The sequence below is a fragment of the Manacus vitellinus genome, unplaced genomic scaffold (genome assembly GCF_001715985.3).
Source record: "Manacus vitellinus isolate BGI_N305 unplaced genomic scaffold, ASM171598v3 scaffold_130_pilon, whole genome shotgun sequence".
NCBI lineage: Eukaryota > Metazoa > Chordata > Aves > Passeriformes > Pipridae > Manacus > Manacus vitellinus.
The window spans coordinates 297,902-323,257 of NW_021938954.1; the positions used below are offsets into that span (position 1 = coordinate 297,902).

The 25,356-nt window shown below is 45.1% G+C and overlaps 1 protein-coding gene across 5 annotated transcripts in view; it reads left to right on the forward strand.

Moving 5' to 3' along the window:
* SMARCD3 (SWI/SNF related, matrix associated, actin dependent regulator of chromatin, subfamily d, member 3) overlaps positions 1-25,356 on the forward strand; it is a 68,637-nt gene that overhangs the window by 12,597 nt on the left and 30,684 nt on the right. For 2 of the 5 annotated variants that reach the window (XM_018068218.2, XM_018068216.2), the window contains exons 2-3: positions 20,378-20,595; positions 23,635-23,677. In XM_018068218.2, the coding sequence (XP_017923707.1) occupies positions 20,387-20,595; positions 23,635-23,677 (252 nt within the window). In that variant the 5' untranslated portion in view covers positions 20,378-20,386. Of the gene's footprint in view, positions 1-7,942; positions 8,063-8,958; positions 8,975-9,757; positions 9,954-20,377; positions 20,596-23,634; positions 23,678-25,356 lie in introns of those variants that run through there. The other 3 variants (XM_018068217.2, XM_018068219.2, XM_008928932.3) reach the window with 3 other exon arrangements.

The following is a 25,356-nucleotide window of genomic DNA, read 5'->3' on the forward strand; positions in this document are numbered from 1 at the left end:
TCCAGGTGGATTTAAATCAGAGTGAAAAAAGTATTTGCCAAGTTCAGAAAAGACAGAATTGCAGTGGTGTGATATGCAATGGCAGGAGCTTGAACTGGGGAAAGGAAGGATTGACTCAAATAGAAGGAAGTGGAGAAACTGAAAATTAAAAAAGGAGTAAGTGTTAAGAAAAAAATCAGCCAAGAGGAATTGTTGATAAAGATTGGATGCAGTAAGAAAGAATCAGTTACATGATAGACAAAAGAAGTTATTCTGAAGAACAGAAATACAACAAGCTTTTTTTTGTGTTGAATATTTCTTGGGCAAGATTCTGCTCCCTGTATTTCTTATGGTTGGAATAATAGTGATTAACCTTCCATTACAGAAACTTTTCACTAATTTTTTAAGTTTGTTTTGTGCTTGTTTAGATTAGGTGAATACCCTAGTGGAAATCAATGTTCAAGATCTTAACTAAAGGAATTTAAAGAAATTTTTTTTTAATTTTCATGGTATCTCAGACTTTTAACTAATAATTTAGAAAGCCTTTCTCTCTATAACCTTAGCAGAGATTTATGTGCTATTATTTGGCATCATATTTATAACTAACACTCAGTGTTGCTGTATCATATGTCCATGTACCAGCTTGGCTGTGGCACTGGAGCACTAGGGAATCTCTTTGAAGAAGGAACCATAGTTATTTCCCAAGAGAGAACAGGGTACTCAAAATCCCCCACAAGTGCATTGTTTCTATGGTTTCAAGTTGCAGGCTGGGTGTAAACTGATCAGAAAACAGGTGCCAAGGATGGGGCGCACAGGGTAGGAATCTGGTGGCTATTCCAAACAAGTGTAGCCAGACAGCTGCTGTGCCAAGTCCCTGCCTGTCGGGATGACTGGTGCTCTCTGTTCCACTGGGCTCCTTCTATTTCCATCTGTTAACTTCATCTGAGAGCTCTAAAGGTCAGAGACTACACTGTTCTTAGCTGTACCTCCTCATACTCTCAGGCATCAGAAGCTACCGAATCCCAAGAATGGGAAGAATTGTGACATGTGGCAGAGGATGTGACATAAGGTAGAACACACACCCCTTCTCCCTCTGACAGTTCATGGCCACGCACAAACAAGCCCTTCTGCTGTGCAAGTTCTCCATCGTAAACTTTTGTTTTGAAAAGCACTGAATGCCATAATGATTCAACTTATGTTTCTTCTGCCTGTGTTTCTTCTCCACGTGTTTTGAAGCTGATTTAACAAGGAACTTGTTCCCCCACTCCTGCGCCCTGTCATTCCAACGTGCTGTTTCCTGGGGTCACACACAGTGCGTTGCTGTGACCCCACTGCTGAGGGCAGGCTGTTGCTCTGAGCTGGGAGCTGCCAGCCCACTGTGCCTGCGCTCTGGTGAGGGAGACAGCAGACAAACTGCTGGGCTGTGCTGGAGCCAGACGGTTCCACTGCTGCCAAACAATGTCGCTCAGAAGGAGCCTCAGTCGAAAGCCCAGCTGGGGCCCAAGCGCCGTGATCGTGTCTTGGTGTCACAAACTGCTGTGCTCGTGGTCCTGTGATTTCATACATGTATTTATGTACAGGGTGAATGGACTCTGAAAAGATTAGCAAACCATCCTACCTGCTCAACAGACATAGTGCAGTTCTTCCACCTCAGGATTTATCTTCCACCACCAGCTTGAATTTTTCCAGCTTAAATCTCCTGTCGAACACTTTAGGTCCAATTGAGGGGTTTTTTTATCCTCTGTCTTGGCTGGTTGTGAAAATTCTCCAAAATCTTCTTGTGAGGATTTAATCTGCATGTCTTCCGTCTCTTAGATCTTTGAAGATGGTAAAACAATCTGTGTGTAACAATCAGTTGGAGTCCTTAGTAGCCACTTTCCTTCCACTTGTTTTTATTATTTCTTTATAACCTTTCAGTAATGTTACATACAAATTACATACAAATTATGTTCCTATCAAGAATTTCAGGCATATGATGATGTTTTACTATATTGCCTTTAAGTCACATTTGCCATTTCCCACTGGCTGCAATTTCCAAAGCCATTGATGTTTGCTGTAATCAGGTACCATTTGAGATTGACTTTTTTGGAGTAACCTGTTTGTAATTGTTGCAATTATTCTGCCAAATAAAATAATTTAAAAAGACATTTGGGCTTGTCTGGCAATGCAATTTTTTTATGATTACTACTATTCCTTGCTCTCAATTCCACCATGCTCTAAGGCTGATGTGGTTGTATTCCCCTGTTGATTGTTCTACCAGTGCAGTTGAAGTGTGAGCTAGATTTATGAGACAGTCCATGCCAAGATTGCTCTGTTTTCCTTCTTTGGTTCTGTGCTTTCTCCAGCCTCCTAGTGCTCAGTTCTTATGCAGCTTTGCATATTAATACATCCTTCAGTCTATATTTACTTACTATTGATTTGCTTAAACTATAGACACTTTTCAAATTATTTTCAGTGAGAATAGGACATAATTCCTAGCATTACTAATTTTAATCAAAACGGACTTTAAATTTGTTTTTCCTGACAAACAGGCAGTCCTGTAGGTTTTCTTAAAATACAGAAGGACAAGAATACTAAAGGCAGTTGCATTTACTTGCAACTAAGTCCATGCAAGGCTAAAGAATGATTTTTAAAAGAGAAAATAACTGAGCACAAGGAGCATGTGCATGGTATGAAAAAGCATCCTAAGTTTATTAACCTACTCTTTCTTAGATAACTAATTTTCTACACAAAGGAATTAATGTCTTAGTTGTGTAGACTTGGGTGAAGCCTTTGATACAGTGCTATCTGAAAATCTGTCTGAGACTCAGAAGAGAGGTAGTAGCAGAACTACAGCATAGGTACAGAGCTCAGTAAAGAAGACACAAGACATTGCAATTTCTTCAGGATCTGCCTTGGAATTGATGTAATTTAATATTTTCAGTAATGCCCACAGCACAAAAATAGGCAGTCTAATAACTAAATTTGCTGATGATGCAAAATAGATAGTTATAGTTACATGGGGAGAACCACTTGACTCTCAACTGCACAAACAGAAAGCAGCTGCTATCTGGTGGCTGGGGTCCTGTCCCAGGAGTCAGCACTGTACACAAGACGTGGTCTAATGGCAGTGATTAGGAAGGAAGAACAGCCCAGTACATCAGTCCATGCGTAGGAGAATGCGAGGTTGTCACTGCCAGGATGCTGTGGAAGGCAGCTGTGGGCCAAGAGAGGTTTGGAAGATTTCTGCTGGTGAGAGAACTGTTAATGCCACACAAGGATGTGGCCTGGAGACTGGAGGTGCAGTTCTGCCTGCTCTCATTCTAGCCAGGTTAACTGGGACTGACAGGAAAAAGGCTGATGGAATGATGAGAAATGGGCACTCAATTTTAAGAGAACAAATAACAGTTTCACTTGTTTAGTCTGACAAAAGGAGGAGTCGAGTGTGGGTGTGACTGCTGTGTAGAAATGCTTCAAAGCATAAACATCAGACAAAAAATTAACCATTAAGGATAATGTTGGTAAAATAATAAATGGAAATAGCTACATAAACAAAACTCAAGAATTCATAGCAGCTGTCCCCTATGAATTTAAAGTGCTGTGCAATAAATTTATGTCAGAAAGGGTTATATGTGACATGGTTGCTATTGATTATACATAGAATCAGAGAATCCTAGCATGGTTTGGTTTGGAAGGGACCTTAAAGACCATCCAGTAGATAGGTTGCTCCAAGCCTTGTCCAGCCAAGATTTGAATACTTCCAGGGATAGGGCAGCCACAGCTTTTCTGGGCAGCCTGTGCCAGGGATCACCACCCTCACAGGGAAGAACCAACAGTTCCCAGTTGCTGACCCAGCAGTTCCCTCAGCTGTTTCCTGTCAGTGAATGACAGCAGGTGAATCCTTTATGATGCTCTTACAAACATACCCCAAAGTCATCGTTCTAACCATCAAATACAGGGAAGATACCTACTTTTTGGACTAGGGGCAGTTGGTTTGGAGGTAGTTGTTGACAGGCGTTTTCTCTGCTCCACCAGGATTTCCCACCAAGAATTCCTCTATTTCCTTCACTTTTGAAAAACTGAAATCCATACTGCCAACTCTTCTCCTTGCAGGACCAAAGTCTTCCTACTAACCTCTCACACTCGGCTCTGCCCTGCCCTAGGTCAGCAGATGGGCACTGTGGCCTTGCCTGCAGAGCTCTGGTTCTTTGCTCAGGTGTGTGAACTGTGCATAGCTGTCCCTGCACAGGCTGTGTAAAGGAGGTTTGTTGAGGTAAAGGTAGAATAGGGCTGGACAGCTTACCATGAGGTCATGCAGAATTGTACCGAGCTGGCTAAAATACAAGTATGGTTGATGACATGATAATTCTGATGACTCATTATTTTGCATCCTACAGTATTATCTATATATTTCCATCTCCTGGGATCCCTGCTGTTGCCTTTGATTACTTTTAAAATGGTCAGGAGGTAAATTTGTCATTATCTCTCTAACTCTGCAGCATAATGTTTGGAACCTCTGAAGACTAAGACAAACACTTCTTTGCCCTCACTTATTAATTTTTTTGCCTTTATTTCAAGTCTTCTTTCTTTCTCGATGTGTACTGCAAATTGCTTGTGTTATTTCTTCATTGCAGACAGATTTTAGAAACAGTGGAAAGGCCTAACACAGAAAGAAGGGTCTGTGGGACAGTGATGCAAGATCTGGGAGTCCAGGAGAGAGGAAAAAAGCTGCAGTATAAAAGCTGTATGGCACTTGGGAATCCCCGAAGGATAACTGGTAGCATTCGGCATATGCATATTCCTCATTCTTACATTGCCATTACAATCAGATGTGTACTTTTTCCCCCCCAAAAAATTTAGGGGACCCTTTTTGATCAGTTTAGACTTTTTTGCATGAGATCTGTGAAATCTGTCAAGGGAAACTACTCTGCATAGAAAAAAAAGGCTTATCTTTGTCTTATGAAATTCCATACAGTTTCCATAGGGAAATAAGGCAAAAGGAACTTCTGGAAGTCATCTGGTCCTTTGTCCTGCCCCAAGTCAGAATTTACACCACCTACATTACTCTGGACAGATGCTAGTCTAACCCGTTCTTGAAAGATCTTTGGCAATGGAGATTCCCATCCTTGCTGGACAAACTATCCCAGAACATCTCTAGTGTCACTGTTGTGCTGTTCCTTAATATCGGACATAAATCTTCATGGGAGAAATTTTAATCCATTATTTCCTGTACTGTGTGTATGGGGAGCAGCTCTTCCCTGTATTTGCAGCACCCTTTTGGATACCTAACGACTGTTGTTTTCTCTTTATTTTTTGGGCCTAACAGTTCTTGTCACTTCCTGTTCTCCCCTGAACCATGCTGCTGTTTCCCACATTTCCTCTAATGCACAGAGATGCAAGTGCAAAGGCTGGTCTGGTTGGGACACTGACAATTAATACCACAACAGGATTGCTTTGGAAGAGTTCCTCCGCAATTCTGGCAAAATTTAATTTGCAGCCTCAGGGAAGTGTTGAGCTGGGACAGCTTGTGCCCTAGAGAGCTCAAGGGATGCAGGGAAGGAGGAGAGACAAAATGAGGAGAAAAAGAAGAATCTAGAGTATCATTGACACTGCTTATGCTGCCACCAAGGGGATGAGAGCAGTGGGGCAGCATTCCTGCAGTTCCTGCTCTTCTGTGGGTTTATCTGCTTATTTTGTGTCAGTGTCATATTGATAACTCACATTTATTTTATGATCTATTATATCCACAGATATTTCTTCGGGAAAAAAAACTCTTCAGCCAATTTTTCCCCATCTTCTGTTTAGACAGTTGTTGATTTCTATTCTGATGTGGAACCTTGCACTGTTTCTGATTGAACTGTGGTTTGAAAAAACAGGACATATCTCCAGGTTCTCAGGATTTTAATTTAAATAATCTCTTGTAGCAAACCTGTAACCCCTCCAAACCATATGTTGCTAGGAAATTTAATAAGCATGTTCTCTAGTTGATTATCTGTACTGTTCATGAGCATATTGAGTAATTTTGAACTCAGGAAAAAGTGGTCATTTCTTTAGATTAAGCAGAGCCTCAATCTTCGGATATTTTCTGTTCGGTTTCAGCGTGTTTTCTGTGCCATATTGCATCAATTCCAAAACTGTTGGGAATACTTTGAGTTTCAGTGAACAGAGTGCTGCTGACTTTAATGAAAACTGGATGAGGGAAACCATGCCTGCTTAAGGAAACCAGCACCTTCATGTACTTCTGTAACTACCCACAGATCAAAAAATTGCAAACAGCTGCAAGTCTGGGTCCCTAAAACAACAACTTGGTTCTTCTCTTTTCTAACCTGACCATTGTAGTTTAACAGCCTGAAAAGCCTGAGTAGCAGCACAGAAGTAAAACCAAAGCACACACACCCAGCAGACCAGGTGGGCTCTTGGGGCCCCAGGAGGTACTGAGGAAGGATGTCAGCCTTTCTCTGAAATCAGACAGGCTGGGAACATGGCATGAAGTGAGCTGGTAGTGATCAGCTGGTAGTGACCTGCTGGTGGCATGAACTGACCCCAGTGCTTGCTCAGCCTCCAAGAACCAGTGGAGAAACACGAGCCTTGTAGGGAGCCCCATGGCACGGAGATCTTCCAGGCCAGAGATGGCTGGGTACTTGCAGCAGTTGGGGAAGACTTGGGATGAACCATGAACTTTTTTAAAGAACACTGGCAATTATTTCCTACAGTTGTATGAAAAAAAAAAGTTGGGAAAATAGAAAAACATTTTAAAATGAAATTATATGCTGTTTCTCTTAACATGGGAGAAGACATTCTTGCACTGTAACCTTTACCCATTTGTGCAAATGCCTGGCACAGTAGTTTTCCTGGACACTATTGTGGAGGGTGGAAGAATCACAGGAAATGGGTTTCATTCTCAGCTAGGTGATGTTGGGCAAGTCACTTCCATCCATTTTTGTACCTTATTTTCCATTTGCAAAACAAAAGAGCTGCTTCTACTGATTTATTTTCTAAAGTACTTGGAGAATTAAAATCATACTAAGTTAGAGCTGAGTTTTTATTACTACATGATTTATTTTTTTTTTACTTTTACGCAGTCAATGGCTAAAGCGAGTTTGCCGATCTTTTATTGTAATGTCTGGCCTTGGAATTTGACGTTCCAAGACTGTGTTTATTCGATGCCTGTTAAGAACAACCAGGTAGATTACAATACATATTGTGTGGTTGGTGTTCAGCTGAGATCCGTAGCAGATGTCCTCCTACTCCAGGAAGCCATCAGTGCCTATCGCCGGAGATGGGGCAGCTGCGGCTCATTGTTGTATCTAGTGCTGAGGAGAAAAATAAGAAAAACCCGCAGCCAAGCGCACGCCCCGGCGGGGGCACAAAGGGCCGGGGCTCCGTGCCTTCGTCCGTCCCGGGAACCGCCCAACCCCGCCCTGTCCTGCACGGCCCCGGCCCCGGCCCGAGCTCCCTCTCCGGCGGCGGGCGGCCCCAGCCCCGCTCTCGGCCCCGCCGGGCGGTGCTGAGGTTAAGGCGCCGAAGGGGTTAAGCCGCTCCCGCCCGCGCGTCCCGCCGGGCCCGCGCTGACCTTCACGGGCCGCGCCGGGCATGCGCGCGCCCGGCGCGGGGCCGCGCTCCGCTGGCCGCGGTCCGGCTCGCCCGGCCCGACCCGACCCGGCTCGGGGCCAGCGGCACGGCCCGGCCCCCGCCCGCCCGCCCGCGGGGCGCGCCCGGGACCGCGGCCGGCGCACGCCCTGCCCGTGCCGGGCGCGCCGTTGCCATTCGGTGCCGATGGTGCTGGCGGCGGGAGCGCGGGGGGACGCGAGGGGGACCGCGCCGCCGCGCCGAGCTCGGAGCCGCCGCCGCCCCTTCCCGCGGCCGGGCGGGCGGGGCCGTCACGGCGCTGCCGGCCCGGAGCCGCTGCGGCCCCGCCGTGGTGCCATTTCGCGCGGTGAGGGTCCGCACGGCACCCCACGAGCAGGGGAACAGCCGCATCCGCACAGGCCCGGGCCGGTGACCCGCCCGCCCGGACCACCGGCCAGTGCGGCCTGTGAGGACAATGCACGGCGTCTGCCGGGAGCAGGGAGGGGGCTCACACGATGGGAGCCAGCATTTATGTGTGAGTCTGGGATCTGAAAAACATAGCCGATGCCGGCCTGACACTGCCTTGCCAGCCGTGCTGGCGTGTAGCATCAGAGTCGTTTAGGTTGGAAAAAAACCCTTCAGATGAGTTAATCCAACATTACTACGTCCACCAGACACATAGCAATTGGTTCCAGATTACACGTGCCTTTAGTTCAGCTAGAACTGCAAGAATAGTTGTAGCACTGAATAAGGCCATGTTACTTTGCTTAGCATGTTCCTTCTGAGGGGCTGAGAGGGGGAACAGTGCCCACCCTCCCAGAATTTTTGTGATTCCTACGGGTGTTGCCACAGAGTAGCACTTGGATTGGGGTGACCCTAAAAATCAATGGAGCTCGCTGTCTCCATCCCCATGTGCAGAAGGCCATATGATCTTCATGGCTTGCACTTCACTGCTGGACAATGCAGTGTCTTTTCTGTGCTTGTTTTTATTACTGGCTGAGGGCAGAATTTTATTTATTTGTTTCAGATACGACTCTCTTCTGTTTGCAGTCTTGCCAGAAAAGTCACAGCCCCCAGACAAGAGTTTCAAGCAGAGGAAGAGAATAAACCCCTCTTGTAACCTGGCAACGTGTCGCCCGTTGCTGTGCTAGGCAGGCCGCGGAGCATCGGCCCCTGCGAGCCGTGGGCACGGGGAGCTGTGAGAGCTGTCGGGAGGCAGAGCGGTGCCCCAGGCCACCACTGCGGGCTCGGCCATCATGGAGGAGCTGCGCTCTGCTCATGGAATGGCCGCCGTGCCGCCAGCGCCGCGCTCTGCCCCGGCCCTCCAGGGCCGCACGGGGGCCGTCTGCTGCTCTCTTCCCCCTTCCCCGGGGTGGCCCGTGGGCTCCGTTCCTAGCAGCTTCCTGGGATGCCACACGCTGTTGTGCAGGGCTTTGTGTGACAATCGGTGAGCTGCTCATGTCTCACGGCAGCTGTGGTGTTAATAGTTTGTCCGTGCCTGTCAGTCACCTGGGGTCTCTCATGGATCTGTCGCAGTGGTACCAGGGCATCCCGAGGGCGGTCACTGGAGAGCGGCGGTGGGCGCGGGAGCGTGGAGGCGAGTCGGGAGCTGTGCCGCCATGCTGCCCCCTGCCCCCTCCCTCCGCCGCTCTCACACTCTTTCTTTCCCCTCGCTCCCACATGCTGTCCCTCCCTGTTCCCAGCTCCTGCCTCCCGCTGCTTCTCTCTCTTGTCCAGAGGGGTTAGTTCTCGTCTCTCATGCTGGAAATGCTGCCAGCAAATGTTTCTGTGTGCTGCCTGCCAGGTCCCTGGGGAAAGGGCCTGGAAATGCAGTGCGGGAGGAGCAGTGGGAGCAAGGGAAAACCATTGTTTCTCACTGCTCGCCTGCTGCATTTTCTAGTGGGAAAACATCTCTGTGAGGTGCTGAGCTCTGTCACTGCTGGAGTTGCCCCCTCCCCCTTCCTCTTGCCCCAGAATTTCCTATCCCCAGTGCAGAGGAGGAGAGGCTGCAGCACCACCATGGAAAAGCTGAGATGTGTTTTCAATTTGCCTCCTGCTTATCTCTGCTGTTTGGACAGAGAGGTTTAAAAAGCTGGATTTTCTGTCCCTGCAGAGTAAACAGACAGAGCCCGGCAGCACAAACTATTTCTGGCTTATCAGTGGAGGAATGCAGCAGCTGAGGCTGAGTGCGAGTGGGCCGTCAGGAAGGCCCTGAAGGGGCCCCCTCCCCACTCCGCGCTATTAGAAGTGTGAGAGCCCAGCAGGACTCAGAGGGGAGAGTTGGAGAAAAAGGCAGAAAAGGGAAAGAAAGAGGAAGAGAGAGAGTGAGAGAGGCTGAGCAGACCCTGATGGCTACAGACGAAGTTACAGGAGGGGCTCGCAAAGCTACGAAAAGCAAACTTTTTGAGTTTCTGGTCCATGGGGTGGTGAGTCGGGAAAGTTAGTGAGCTGGCTGGCTCTGAATAGAGGGATGAGTGGAAACTGGAGGCTCTGTGCTGGGCTGGATCGGCTCCTGCTGTGTGCTCCTGGGGCGCTGGTAGCTGCCTCGCCAGGAGAACACTGGGGGTCTGTGGAGCCCCCGGCATAGGCACTGATTCATTGATAATATAGGCTTGTGTCTGGGGGGATGTGTGCTGTGCTTTTTGCTGTGATTCTCCATGAATGGCGAATAGCATGCTTTTAAGTCTGATCATGGTGCAGAATCTGCACTGGATCTAACCCAAATGGGCTTGTAGGACACTTTGTTCTGTAATCAAACTTGTGTTTTGAAAAACAATTCTGATGAAAGCCTGATGAAGCCTTGTGGTACTGCCTCTGGTTCTTGTCTCCAATCTTGGCTCGTATGTATCTCCTCTGGCTACTTAACAGGTGACTTTCAGGGGCTTGAAGAGATTAGCTCTGCAGATCTGTAACAGTCTATGGGAACTCACCCACGAGAGAATTTCAGGGTGCCATGCTTAATTAAAGCAATCCTTCATGTCTTTAAAAATGTTCCAGTTTATGTTTAAGAATCAGGTCTTCGATCTCCATTTAAGGGGAAATGCTAACCCTGTTTTGCTGCCATTGGAAACAGTGTTCTTTAAATGACTCTTGTGTTTGAGAGCAGTCACCATTTATAACATTTGGATTTTTGGTATTGATACACATTTAACAAATAAGGCTGTTAAAGAGCCCCAAGGAATGCAGATATTGTTTGGATACTGATAGTCCCCCGTGTTTCTCTTTTGAGGAATCTGGCACCTCCTGTGACACCTTTTTGAAGGCATCAGGTGGGGGGGCTCTTGTGCAGAGATCATAGAAGTCTGTGGTGCTCACGGCAGGCTCCCGAGTTGTCTCCGTGATTCAGGCTTACTCCAGCTGTGCGGGATCTTGCGCATGTCCTGCAGATCCTGGATATGGTGGGACTTGAAAGGCTAAGAACTTTGAGGTGGCATTCTGTGTTGGCGAGAGCCGTGGAGAGGTGATGTGGTGCCGGTGCACAGGACAGCCTGGTGGCTCTTCGGGGCTGATGGAGGGCAGGTGGGAGCAGTGGTTTTGCCGGGACATGTGGGTTCATCAGGGTGGTCTGGATCAGGATGGCTGTATCCGGGCAGAACCATAGGAAAGTTGTGAGTGTGGCAGATGGGATGGCTTTGCCTTTTCCAAAGTTTCTCTTGACATTTGCCCACCAGTGATCTTGTTTAGTGTCAAGAAGAGCAGCAAAAATAGTTATGTGAATCTGCTTATTCCACATCTAGCTGGGCTTCATGTGAAAGCAGCACGGAGGCCTCTTAAGCCTGGGAAATTTTAATTCATAACAGAATGAATATAGCAGAACTCATTTCCATTACTTATTTGGATGCCAGGAAAGTCTGCCTTTTCTGCCATGGGAGTTTTGTTGCTAGTGGCATCTTACTTGAACGTATGTGTTAGCCTGGAATATCTGCATGTGTTTGTCATCTTCCTGCTCCTTGTTGCTGAGGCTTCTTGGCTGTTATTCTGGGGCTTGAACATCTCTTGTATCACCCTCTCTTCCATTAGCATCTCCCTTAATTCTGCTTTGTTGCCTGGTTTATTCTTTTCTTTAGTTTCTTCCTGATCTCAGGTTCATTTTGATCATAGCACGGGTTGGGGTACTCACTCTTCCATTATTTAAAAAAGATGAAAAAAACTATAACTTCATTTTATCTCTTCAGGCCTTGTATCCTACCAAATTAGAGAATGTGCCATGCCAGCCAGTACCTTGAGTTTACATAGTGCTGGCTCCTGCATTTAATTACCACCCAAAGTGTGTCAACATCTGAATTAATTCCTTGAAAAATCAAGTTACATAGCAAACTTTAGTGGAATTCCTTGGAGTCAGATTCTGCTCTAATTTCAGGGACCAGTCTTCTCTTCAAATGACTTACTTTTATTCTGTCTATGATAACATTATTTAATTTGGTTATTGAAAATTATTTTCTTTACCCCCCTCAAAAAATCTGGAGAAGCAAATAATGGTAGAATGTTGAGAGAAATATTTTTTTGCTCTGTGGGCACTTAAATGAACAGGGTAATTCTGCAGCATTTCCTAAGGGCAGTCAGCTTCTGGATTCACTTGATCTTTCTGAAAACATATGTTCCTTTGGTAAGGTCACTTTACCCTTTGCTCTTGTGCACCTGATCCTGCCTTTGTTCTTTTCCATATTGCCAGCTTAGAAGATGTCTTCTTCCTTGTTTGTCCCAGGCAAATAGGATCCCCCTGAACGGTGAAATCTCTTAACAGTTAAAAATCTCAAGTTGGATGCTTCATTCTCCTCTTGCTTGAGTCATTGATAGTTTGTTACACCTCTAGTTAGCACTTGGGCTCTTAAAAAGGTTAAATTTTCTTTCAGTTATTTATTTTTACAGTGCTTTAAAATGTTTTTTACTCCTATTTCATTGCTTTGCACATTGTTTTTGTGGGGAGAGATTTTTTTTTCCCCAAAGGCTTCATCCTGTATTTTGTTCTTTTTTTCCTTCTCTATTTCTAGCATTTTTATGGATAAATATGGCTTTAATCACCTCATTTATGTTGATTTATCTCTTTATTGATGTGTTTTCTGCTATCCAGTAGTACCTTTCAGGCAGTCTTTATGACATATCTCTAGATGTCCAGCTGTTGCCTTATATTTTGTTGACCAAGTTATGAATTTTTCTGCCAGCCGTTCCTTTCCTCAGTTTCCTCTATCCCCTAGGCCCTACCATAGGCCTCACTGCTGGCTGAATCCCTTCAATGGATCCTACCTTTGTCTCCCTCCTACCCCCATCTTTTTTTGTTTCTTTCTTTTGGTTTTTTTTCTTACTCAAACAGGTATCTGCCCGTTTAGCCCTGGGAAGGTCCGCGGTGCAGGTCTTGTCAAAGCTCTTGTCCAGACATCTGTGCTCTTATGACTCGATTGCAGCCCCCTTCCCTGAGTGCCCTGTGCTGGTGACCTTGCCTGTGTCATCTGCACACAAGACCTGCTGAGAGGTTCGTTTTCTTGTCCTGTTGTTATGACCTTTTTAATCTGCTTCTGTGTCCTTTTTCGGTTCCCACTTTATCTTCCTTCCAAAGCCAATCTTCTTGCCTTTTATTCACCAGATACCCCTGTAAAGGTCTATGTCCCTCTCTTAACTACCGAGTCATAGCTGTATTTACAATGTACTTGCTGTCAGTTCAAATCACCTTCTTTTTCCCATAGTCATCTTGGTCTTTGTCCTCTGTGCTATGCTTAGGAAGCTCTCCGTGGTAATATAAGTCCTCGTCCATATTTTTTTCTCTAATAGGTGTTATTTTATGGTTCCTGCTAATCTCTACAGTTTAGTATTAGTTACACACCAAGATTGCTAATGCATACAAATCTGTATATAACTGATGTGACTTCTTTGCTTATCCTCAGTCCTCTTGTTGTTTGCTTACCTACCTCTCAAATCTGGTCATAGAATTTCATGGTAAATACAGAAACTATCTTAAATGAAATGGCATTTAATACAGCGAAAGAAGGTTCTCAGAGCATACCAGCATGTAAACAAATATTTAATATAGTGATAAATAACTTCTTGCCAGTGTTAGAACAGACAATATGACAGGTCTGATGCCCCAAAGATAGGTATGGAATGTCTAATAGATTTATCAGTGATTTGGAAAAGGGGATGAGCGATGAATTTCATAAACAAATTTTGCATCTTCTGATATGTTGCTGGGTTTAGATCAACTGTCACCATTCAGGAGGAAGGCTTGGATGTCCTGTGATCTGCCTTAGTGTGTAGCTAATAGGAAGTCAAGTAAACTGTTAGCCTAATTGGGAAGTGGGGCAGGGAATAATGCAAAAGCAATTGTAAATCCGTGGCGTATACTTACAGGAATGTTTTTCTGATTTTGGTAATCTGTATGACTAACAAGCCAAAAGAATGGGAACTTGGAGGGCAGTAGTAGTGGGAGGCCTCTGAAGACTTCATCAATAAGAGAATAGGATTTTTTTGTTTTATTTGTAGTATCTAAGCATAGAAACTGATTATGAAGGTTGTAAAATCTCTGTCACTGGAGATTCTTAGGCACTGGTTAAAGAAGTAAACATCTTTCAAAGAGGATGGAGATACTGGTGATATTTCTTTGAGACAAGGAAGGGCTGGATGACATCAAGGACTTGTAGTTCAGTATATTATAAAAATTATGTTTGTTTTATTAGAATGGGAAGAACTAAAGATATTTTCCCCAAATTGAATGGTGATCTGTTTTAAGTGGGTAAAAGTGACTATTTCTTCCAGCCAGTCACAGATTTGTAGAGATCACTACTGGAAGTAGTGAGGTGAGGAGAGTATGGTGAGGTTGGAAGAAAAGTAAAGCTTTGCTAATGAAAAATATCCCACTAATTTTTATACTGTCATGGATATCGATACTGTCTTGTCAGAGCATAAGTCAGCTGACACTAGAATAACTAGACAAGAATGTCGTGAACTGTTGGTTTTGGACAGTTTGTTCCACTTCCCTACCACAGGGTGGTTCTCTCTGTGAGGGCATCCTCTGGGAATGGGGCCTTGAGCAGAGGCACTGGTTTGCCGTGTTGGGGTAAACAAGGAGATGTTTGGGGAGTGTAGGGCAGCCTGGAGAAATCAAGGGACCTTACTGCAGGCAAGCAGTTTGATTGGGAAGGTACTTGCAGGGCACTGTTAGAGTGAAAACCTTGTACAACCTTTAACTGTGTGAGCAAGCTGCTGGTAGAGACTGAAGGTTTGTCCTTTCCTAGCCCTGGACTGATTGCAGGCTGACAAATAGAGAAAAGTTCACATATAATTAAGAAAAGAAAATTGTATTAATTCTAGCCAAGGCTTTAATAGAGATCAGTGTGATTTTGTGCAATATGGGCTTGTTAAACAAATTTGAGTTGCTGATTAAAAGAACTTGTATTTGCTGATGAATGTAGGTGCACAGATGTAATTGATCTGTGGGATGTGTGAATTGCACTTCTCTTTTTTTAAAAAATAAATACTGTAGGAATAAAAAACCAGTCACACTGGATCATTTAGCTCAGTGTGCCTGGTTGCAGGGAGCATGGAAGGCTGCATGGAAGTACAGGAGCAAGGCAAAACCTCAGTGATTCTTCATACAAATACTCCATGATTTGCAGCTCAGGAGCTTTCTGACCCAAAGCTGCCCTCTGTGTAGTGCCTTTATATGGATTTTATTTATGGACATTAGTCCAATGACGTCTTCCTTAACCCATATAAACTTTTAGCATTCAGTGTTTTGTGTCAGGAATTTTTTAGTTTTGCAGCTTATCTTACATAAGGAATTACCTGATCCTGCCAACTGTTGTCTGATTCTTGTAAGGGAAGAGACAATGAGGTCTTGATCAGCCTCTCCTCTCTCAATGCTCCTGTCTCACAATGCTGCAGAGCTCTGTTGTTCCTCTCCCTCCCAAAGCCATCCTTTTCACAGAGCCAAGAGGCACATTCTTGTGGTTCCCTTCCATACGTTAGATCACAGCAATGATGTGATCAGGTCTATTAAAGCTGGTGGAACTCAAAGCTGATCTATAGGGTTTGTTCCGAAGAGTGTGGTTTTTTTCTTGGTTGCATCCAAATGTTCCACTTGAGGTTGGTGGCTGATTTCTCTGAGCTGTGAAGAGACACTCATGAATTAGAAGGATGGTCCCTGACATTTGTCTTGCGTTACAATTCACAGTTCTGTAAATGGGATGTTTTCTAAGTTAAAGACTTTTGGATTGTCGTAAACATTATATAAAAAGGGGTGGAACCTGGAACACCTGGACTTCTAGGTTGTGAGAGCTTTTGGAAAATGGAGAAAGGTGAATATGGCAGAGAAACAAGAATTGCAGTACTGAATCTCTAAAAGATTCATAGACATTAAAGAAAAAGGAACTTATGAGGTAGCATCTGTAGTTACAGGGGAGGAGAGAAGCCTTGTACAACTTTTATTTCTTGTACTTCTAAGAGTCCATTTTGAAATAACACATCAAATTGGGAAACAATTTGTGCAGCCAGAAACCTGTTGCCATCAGACAATAACAGTCTAGTTTAAATTTCTTAAGGGTTCCACGTACTTCTAGTGACCCATTCTTGCCTCCAGATAGCATCTGATGTCTCCTCCTGCTTATGTTTATGCCTTCTAGAAGTCACAGAATGATAGAATGGTTTGGGTTGGAAGGGCCCTTAAAGCTCACCCAGTGCCACCCCCTGCCATGGGCAGGGACACCTTCCACTAGCTCAGGTTGCTCCAAGCCCCATCCAGCCTGGCCTTGGACACTTCCAGGGATGGGGCAACCAGAGCTTCTCGGGGCAACCTGTGCCAGGGCCTCTCTACCCTCTCAGGGAAGAATTCTTTCCCAATATCCCATCTAACCCTGCCCTCTGGCAGTGGGAAGCCATTTCCCACTTGTCCTGTCACTCATGCCCTTGTAAGTAGTCTCTCTCCATGTTTATTGTAGGCTCCCTTTGGTAGCTACTGTAACACCTTGACAAGGTCTGTTGTCTAGCCAAGGTAGCTTCTATTTTTAGTTAAAAAATATGCTGTTTGAATACTTGGTGGTGATTGTTCTCAAGATCTGTCAGTGTCTCTTTAACAAGAATCCAGAAGCTGTTCACCACGAGCCATCAGAGCCTGCAGTGTGGAGCCAAGGTGGATGGAGCCTGTCAGGACAGGACATTGCTGTAGGTGTAGCTCAGCACTCCACTGCAATGCAGCGACTCCCCACTCTGTTCAATCCCTTTCTGAGGATTTTGTAGGTGTTTTTGATTTTCTTTTCTTGATTCTTTCTGTCCAGGGCAGTGTTTGTGCAGAGTAGTACCTGTAAATGGAATCAATGTAGGTAAAAAGGAAATAGGTCTATGGGTAAGAATAGAGATGTGCTGGGGAGAGGAGTCTAGGGTAGATGATTTCCCAGGAAGGAGGATGTGTCAGTGCTGTTTGACACTGCAGCCTTCCCCGTGGATGCTACTTGACTAGGACAGATTCCATCCCTCTGAGGAAGAGGGGAGAAACAGATCCTAACCCATAGACAAATGCACCTCTAAGATCTCTTTCAAAAACCGTAATGATATTGGAATACTCTTTAGTATCAAGACTTCCTTTTTTTTAATGTCAGTATTGTAAAAAATATGACATATTGTCCATCACTATCTTGACTTGCACATGCATTTGAGAGCAAAATAAGCTTTTGGATAAGGTAAGGTACTGCTTCTATGTTCTTCTTTTGTAAGAGTTTAGAGAGAGAAAGCATTTCTGTATCTTGAGAGTCTGGTGGGCTTGCAGCAGGGAGGTGGTGTAGTGAGTAATGCTTTATCTCTGGGTGATATCGGAGATAGGAACATGAGAACAGAGGGGAAGAAATGAGGCAGTGGAGGGATGAGATCAAACGTGCTTTTGCTAGAGCTGTCTCCTTGTTCTCATGTTTGTCTTTTCTCTACATTTCTCTATTTTGATGCTTTACAAAGGGAACTGAAGAAAGTTCAAAGACATCAGACCAAGATTGAGAGTAGATTTGGCTTTCTGACTTGGTTCTCCAAGGCTTAAGATATCCTTTAGAGCAGCAGCAAAGTGGGCCTGCAGTTTGATCCGTGTGGCCAGTCAGTGTCCGTGAGATGGCTGTGCTCAGGATCCGGGCTCTTCTGAAAGACTGTCAGTGGTCCCTGGCTGACTGACGGGCAGCAGCCAGCCCAGTGGTCTGCCCTTTGCTGGAAGAAGGCCACAATGTGTGGCTTGACAGATGACAGAGGGATCTTAAATGCAGACTCAAGAGAGAAGCATTTTCTGGACCATTTCTGTCTGCTGACTCTCCCTGGGTCAGAGGGTGGGGGCGAGTACGTGGGAACGGAGAGCACTGTTCCCTTCCAGCCGCTCTCAGAGCTCCTTGCTCATGGCAGAAGGCGTTTCCAGCTTTGCTCAAAGCTGCATTTTTGCCTATTTGCTGCCTGCTGCTCTCTCCATGGCCACACCCACCACTGGTTTCTTACATGCACACTTGCTGAATTCACCTGAACTCACCTTCCTGCACTGGTCACTCTCATGCCTCAGCCTTGCTTCTCTGTCTGTACCAGTTATAGCCCATATTGGTTCTTTGCTGGTCATGCATTCCCCTCCTTTCTCTGGTTTCCTTTGTAGATACAAGCACAAGGAGGGTCCAAGATGTGATCAGGGATGGCACTGAACTGGAGCTACAGTGGATTTGGGTGGTTAATAGGAGATATAGGTCCAAATTATATTTAAAATTATGTTTTGTTATAATATATTTAATAATTAAATATTTAGAAATTGTAAAAAGGATGAGATAAAGATGAAATAAACTTTTTATTATTATTATTTAACTTATCAACTGTGCACAAACCGTTTTCTTGGTTTATAATGAAAGCCACCTCCAGTGGCTCGCATACCCTCAGGGGTGCAGGCACCCCCCTTTAGAGACCACTAGTATACTTCTCCCAGGTACTTTCTCAGTCTGTAACTGTTGCGCCAGGTATGTCTTCCATGCTGTTAGCACCCCTTTGGAAGGGGGTTCCACAGCCTGATAGCCACAGTGGGGCAAACTCACCCCTTCGGTGGTCTGAGAGCCTGACCCCTCTGCTGGTGGCCGGGGTTCACTGATCTGGCAAGGGCAGTGAACAGTCAATCCCCAGCTGCCCTCTCCAGGCCACACCTGATTCTGCAGAGCTCTGGCAAATGCCCCCTTAGATCGCCTTGGATCACCTCTTTCCAGATGGAAAATATATTTACTGTTACTTTTACTTTACTTCCATGGATGCAGTTCCATACATTAAGAATTTATGTGCCGTTCCTTATCCTTATTTGAGCTCTGCTCTGCCATCACTGAGCTGCAGGAGCCAGAACTGCACACAGCCTTCACACGTGGGCACACCATGGGCAGTGGCACACTGATACTTTCTGTTCCCCCCATTCTCATTTCTTTTGTTTAATGGCTTTTTTTGACCTCTAGTAAGCAGTGAACTGATATTTTTTTTCTGGAAGTGTCTGTTTAAACAAGATCTTGCTTCTGCTGGGCAGCAGTCAGCTCAGGGCCCATTGCTTTCTGTGTGATACTTGGATTGTTTTTTCCCCATTCACTTCAATATGTATTGAAATACATTTGCATCTTCCTTTTAAGTGTTAAATCTGGCCCATAAAGTCCTTCTTTGAAGCTGGCCTTTGTCCCTATTAGTGTGAATAACTTAGCTTTACCAACAAACTTTTTCACTTCCTTGCTTTTTTTCTTGCCTTTCTTTTGGTTTGTTTTTTTTTTTTCTCCAGGTTGTTAAGAATATGCTGAAAAGCAGGAGGCCCAGCAAAATTTTGTGTGTGCCTTCATTTTCAGAACCAATTACTTTTACTTTAAACAATTATTTATCCATAATGGATTCCATTGCCTTTTGATTTCCTTAAAAGACTTTGTGGACGGACTTGACTTTCAAAGGCCTTTTGTGTATGGTTATTTTTATTCACATCCTGGTTCAGATGCCTAGAGAGTGTGTGTGTGTCTGTATTTTTGCATATACATAGACATATAATAAACATCTTGGTAATTCTTAGTATGAAACTAAGCTCTTCTCTCTGTTTTGAATTGCATTTTAGAGGTGGTAATTGTTTTACTGATGTTTTTCCTTGATGACTATAAACTTGTAGGATTTAGAATTGGGTTTACTGTGTGTCTTGTGCAACGTTAAGCTTGTGATTTGACCCAAAGTGTCTCTCCAGAGCACGCTGAAGTCAACATAAATGTCAGGGTTTTAGAATGCCTACAGGGCCTGCTGACAAACTACCACATCCATTCCATTGTTTTCCTTATTTCAAAGGCTTGATCAGAGACGTGACCTTTTTTAAAGGATTTGTGTCACGTTATGAACTTACGCTGCTCTCCATTGTTGGTGAAGGAGAAAGCTCTTAATGGAAAATGTTTATCGCTGTGTTTCTGTGTTTTGCCTGTGCTGGCTCCTGTCTCCAGCTGCTCAGAGCCGCCTGCTCGGCAGTGCGGAGCCTGCAGTGGGAGCTGAGCAGCTCTGAGCAGCATACGAGCTGCACCACTTTGGGCTGCGCGTCGCTGCCATGGGGCGTTTCCTTTGGGCTGGAAGTAGAGCTTTCAGCTGTAGCGTGGCCTGGATATGTTACTGAACACTGAGTGTTTTCCCAAGCCTAGTATTTTTCATCCCTGTTTCCTGTCTACTTTATCCCTGAATGCCTCTTTATGACGTCCAGGAAACACCAGTCACAGAGCTCATGTGCTTTGTGTTGCTGCTTAGCGCTTGTCAGGACGATCAAAATGGGGAACCTGCTGGAGCCAGTGTCTCATGATGTACAAATGTCCTGGCAGCTGGAGAAACAGGGACTAAAGTGGCTCTTCTTTCTGTTTCGCTTTTCCTCCAGCGCCCTGGGATGCCATCAGGAGCTCGAATGCCCCATCAGGGGGCTCCCATGGGTCCTCCAGGCCCCCCGTACGTCGGAAGCCCCTCCGTGCGACCTGGGATGCCCCAGACTGTGATGGAAACAACAAGAAAACGCACTGCACCACAGCAGGTCCAGCAGCAGCAGGTGCAGCAGCAGGTGCAGCAGCAGCAGCAAGCCACCCAGAACCGAGCTAGGAGGTGAGTGCTCCGGGAGGAAAACATGGGAGGACAATCTGAGGAAGAAAAAGCGGTATCTTTTTAGAAGTAGGTAAGACCTTTAAGATCAAATGAGACAGAGTAGAAGATATACGTATTGTCAGGTTTTTAAAGCAGGAAAAACATTGGCAGATTTTACTTTTTACTTTGTTTGTGAATGGTCTTGAACAAACTGACCTTCACTAATGTCTTATTTTGCAGTTACACTGCTTTTACCTTGCAGGTTTGTCGGGCCATGAATCATTCGAGTATATTTAACCTTAGAGTTAACGAACAGTTCTCTTCTAATATAGTACAATTATTGTATTATTTGTTACCTGTTCTGTATTGTTGCTCTGATTCTGACTGGCTAACAGAATAGTTTGTAAATGAGACAAGTGGAAAGAATTTTGGTTGGTCATGTGAATACGAGTACTATGGTCACTCAGGAGAGTGGCCATAAAACTTGCAGTTGTCCCAGACATTTGTACATATAAAGTAAAGAAATATGCACAGGAAGTAATTTCATAGAATTAGAGGGATTTTTATAAGGAGTTGTCTTCTTTAAATATGCTTGCTTTGTATGTTGTTGAGTGCATTCTCTCTTAAATAAGTTAGCTAATTTCTTTTTGCAACTTATTAGACCTTAACAGTCTGGAGTATTATTGAGTGTGGTCCAAACACATTCAGTTACCTAGGTGGGCTGCCTTTTGCAAAATCATTATAGGTGTATGTACAGCTTCAGACAGTGGTCTGGTAGTGTCATGGAATCCAGTTGTAGGTAAAACGACTCTCTAAGCTCAGTGCTTCAGGAGCCCTGCTCTGTCGAGGTTATATGCCTTGGATCAGCAAGCCAGACTTGGGCATACTTGTATCTGGGATGCATCTGGAAAGGACACCAATCTTGAGAGTATTAATACATTATGGTTGAAAAAGATTGAACACAGAAGGATGTGTGTGAGTGCAGCATATGAGCACAAGCGATGGATGTGTGTCTTGGAGGCCTTGCCCAGCACCAGCCAAAATGCATATTCCACAGCACCTCCCAGGATACTGTCCAGGAAACTGCAGAAAATAATGCCCAGCCTTCAGGCACACAGGGTGGATATAAAGTGAAAAATTGCCCCTGCTGGTTAATTAAGGTAAACTTTATCACTAATTAGTTTCCAGGGAGCATTGAAGGACAGTATTTTCTAAAAGTTAATGGCCTAACTCACAGAAGAAAGCAGTTCCCCTCCCCAGTTCTTAACTGCAGTGCTTCTGATTTAGGACCCAGCAGTGATCTCTACTGCCTTGAGCTCAGCTCACACCAATGCTCCCTGGGTACTCAGGAGCATTGTTCCTTCTGCCATGCCTTCCCTCCAGATAACGTGTTGAATGTTTTCCCTTTGTTTGTTTCCACCTCCCTGTCATTTCTCATTCTGTTTTTTCAGGCACACTTTTCTGGCACCTTGTGTCCAATTCTGGGAGTAATTGAGTTCTATGTCTTCTAGCATGAATGGGCCAAGAAGGTTGTACTTGTCCTTTCTTGGCAGGTTTGATGGAGGCAAAAATCTCATTTCTGTAACAGACTCTTGAAGAAATGGTTGAGCCCCAAGTTGTTTGGGGATGTTGGTTTGTTACTTGCTTTTTAACTGCAAGCCTGTGGGGTTTTGCAGGTTGTTGCATGTCCCGCTCCCTTTGGGAGGCTGGGACTTGCTCATCCTTTACTTCCAGATTCTGTGAAGTGTTTCAGTGCAGATTTGATTTTGTGGGCTGTGAAAGGTGTTGGAGGTTCACACCGAGTAACATTCCAGTCCCATTATTCCTACACTTTTAAAAAGGGACATTGTTCACCTATTAAGTTGGATGTAACTGTATAGATGAATTTTCTACCCCCAAGGAAGGATATATTTGAACCTCCAGGCACAAAGAGTTCCTCAGCCTTGGCTTATATGGGGATGGGGAAGACTCTAAGAATCTGGTATTTCAGGCCAGGCTTATTATTAACAAACATAGGAAGAGAGTATGTCACACCAGTGTGTGGAGAAAACTTTTATGTGGACATGGCTGATGACTGGCTTCCTGTATGAAGACAGCAGGTGCTTTGCTTTCTCTCATTTGTCTATCATAGATGGAGTGGTTCATCTCCTGCTTAAGATAAAGGCTTCACAAATTACAGAGGTGAAGAATAAGGCCTGAATTCCCTCTTGGCCCTGTTAGAGAAAGCTGGGTGACAGGTTTGGTGGCCACAAATGGGTCTTAGAATCTGAAGAATTCAAAAGACAGTGTATTTGACAATCTTCGCTACAGTATCATTTCTCCTGTATGTACAGGAGCACAAGTGTATTTTTCAAAGCATAGATATGGAAATGTGCCTATGTATGGGTATGGAAACAGTGTGTATATACACTGCAGGCACACATACATCTTCCCTCATGTGCGTTCATAAAGATGAACAAATATGGAAACATCAGGCCTCTTACCTTTGCACGTCACTTGTGCAGATCGTTACAGTCAAACAGGTGTAAGTACATAGGGAAGTGTGTGCATGTGTGTGTTTTCATACATCATATGAAATGCACACATATATGTGTGTTTGCCTCAGCACTCGATTTTGGGCATGCTTGAACAAATGTGTGTGGTCTGTTTGAACAAGTTCATGTGCTGTTTGCAGGCACTCAGCCAGATGTGCACACGCACAGGGGTGTCTGTGCACACCACACGAGACTGTCCTGCACACTCATCTGTACCCAGAGGCAGCGTGTGCACATGCACTTGCATACGTTGCCACCCTGCACTACAGAAGGTGCTGTGATCAAAGAACTTGCAGACTTCTTTCCAGGATGCATAACAGACAGCCCTGATTTGTTCTTAGCTAACTGCCTCCCCAGGCTGCTGAGAGAAGGGGTCTGAGGTCCTGGGCATGGGTGAGGCCCTTTTGCTGATGCATGCACAGCTGTGCACCAGCATGTGGAGATGTCAGGATAATTTAGCAGGTGGCCTCGTTACTCCTAGATCTGTCACCATGGTAACGTGTTTTTTTCTTTAAAAAATGTACAGTGCCAAGAGGAGGAAGATGGCTGACAAAATTCTCCCTCAGAGGGTGAGTCGCTTTCATTTCCTATTCCCTTCACAATCAGTTCAGCATCTTAGTGTAATTAGAGGGATTTTAGAAAATTCTTTCACTTTTTGTTTAAAAATCTAATTAAAAAGTAAGTAGGCAGTGAAAGTCTGGAGAGCCAGGCTGGGGCTGGGCTGGGGGCTGGGAGCGTGGAGCAGCCTGGCCTGCACGGCCTCGCGCCTGGGTTGGCCGAGCCAGCACTGCCGCTTGCTGGAGGGACTGCGGTGCTGGGCCACCAGGCAATGCCTGCGCCGGGGCCCTCAGGTCTCCACCGTGCTTTTGATCCATTTTTGGGGCTGCCCAAAACATGGTCCAGAGCACAGCTGTGCCCGAGGGGGCAGGCTCGGCCTCAGATCTCTGGCCCAGTAGAGCTGCCAGGTTGTGATTTTTGTGGTTGTGTCCCAGTAGGACTGAAGCGCACCCGTGCAAACAACAAAGTTCAGGGGTCTGTATTGTCTGGAGAGTTACTAATTCTCTTATCTCTGGGGATATGTCTAGCTTTTGGTGTCTGCCTATGCTTGATCCTCAATGCTTAAATCTTCTAATTCCTTTCTAAACACTGAGATTTCTCTCTGCTCCCCTTCTCTTTCATTATTCCCAGACTTTTCCTTTCCTTTACCCTCTTCAGTACGGTTCCCCAAGAACCTGCTTGGTCCCAAAAGGCGAGCTTCCTTAGGCTTCAAAACACACACCCTTGTCACATCCTAGTCCCAGTTTCTTTGGCTGCTGGTGCTGTTTCTGGGCTCAGAATCCCTTGGACAGGTGTGCCCTTTTACTCCACATCTTTTTCAAGCTTACCTCTTCACTGCTCATGTGAGCCCAAACTTACTGACAGGCTCCAGAGTCTCTTCTGTTACTGTTTCATAGGTGCCTTCTACCAGCCACCAGAGGAGGTGAGCCCACTTTGGTACTATTGGTGTCATGTTATTACTTCTTCTCTTGTCATTCCTGCCATCATCTGAAAGCAAAGCCTCTCATAGATCAGCCATGAGATCTCTCATACTGCAGGCTTGAAAGGACGAAGCTACCATTAAACCCAGACCTTTGAACTGCTTGCAGCCTCCCTGGTATTTGATGTTGAAGCCTCATTTCTGCTCTGCTGGGGGTCTGTACTTTCTTATAATGAAAGCTAAGTGTCTTGTACTGTCGGTTTTGTCTGTCCCACACAAACTGTTTTCACAGACAATGATACATGCTGGATGGTGAGGCTGTCCCTGGAAATATATATCCATTTCAAGGCACTTTTTATTTTATTGTTTTGAATTTTTTGGTTGGCTGGTTGTGGAGGTGTTTTATTTTGTTTGGTTGGTTTTTTGTCTGGCACCTTTATAAGATGGTCTCATAACAGAGGTAACCAAACTTTTTTGGCAACAGAAGACCAGTGCCTGTATTTGTCAAGTCCATAATAATTCTTTCATAGGTAGAGCCTTATTTTAGTATGTCAGAAATCTCTACAGGTGCTTTCAGAACCAAGCTGTCACCAAGTCTTCTTGCCTCTCAGTACCTTTGTTGGTGTCAGCTAATAGTTTTAACTGATGGAGTGATAAGGCAACACAGATTGCTAGAGGTCTGTCTGCAGTGGGGTTCTTATCAGTGCAGCTGCAGTGCTGGTGTCAATGATGTGATGCTCTGTCTGGGTTAAGGTTCTCTGTTAGACTGCT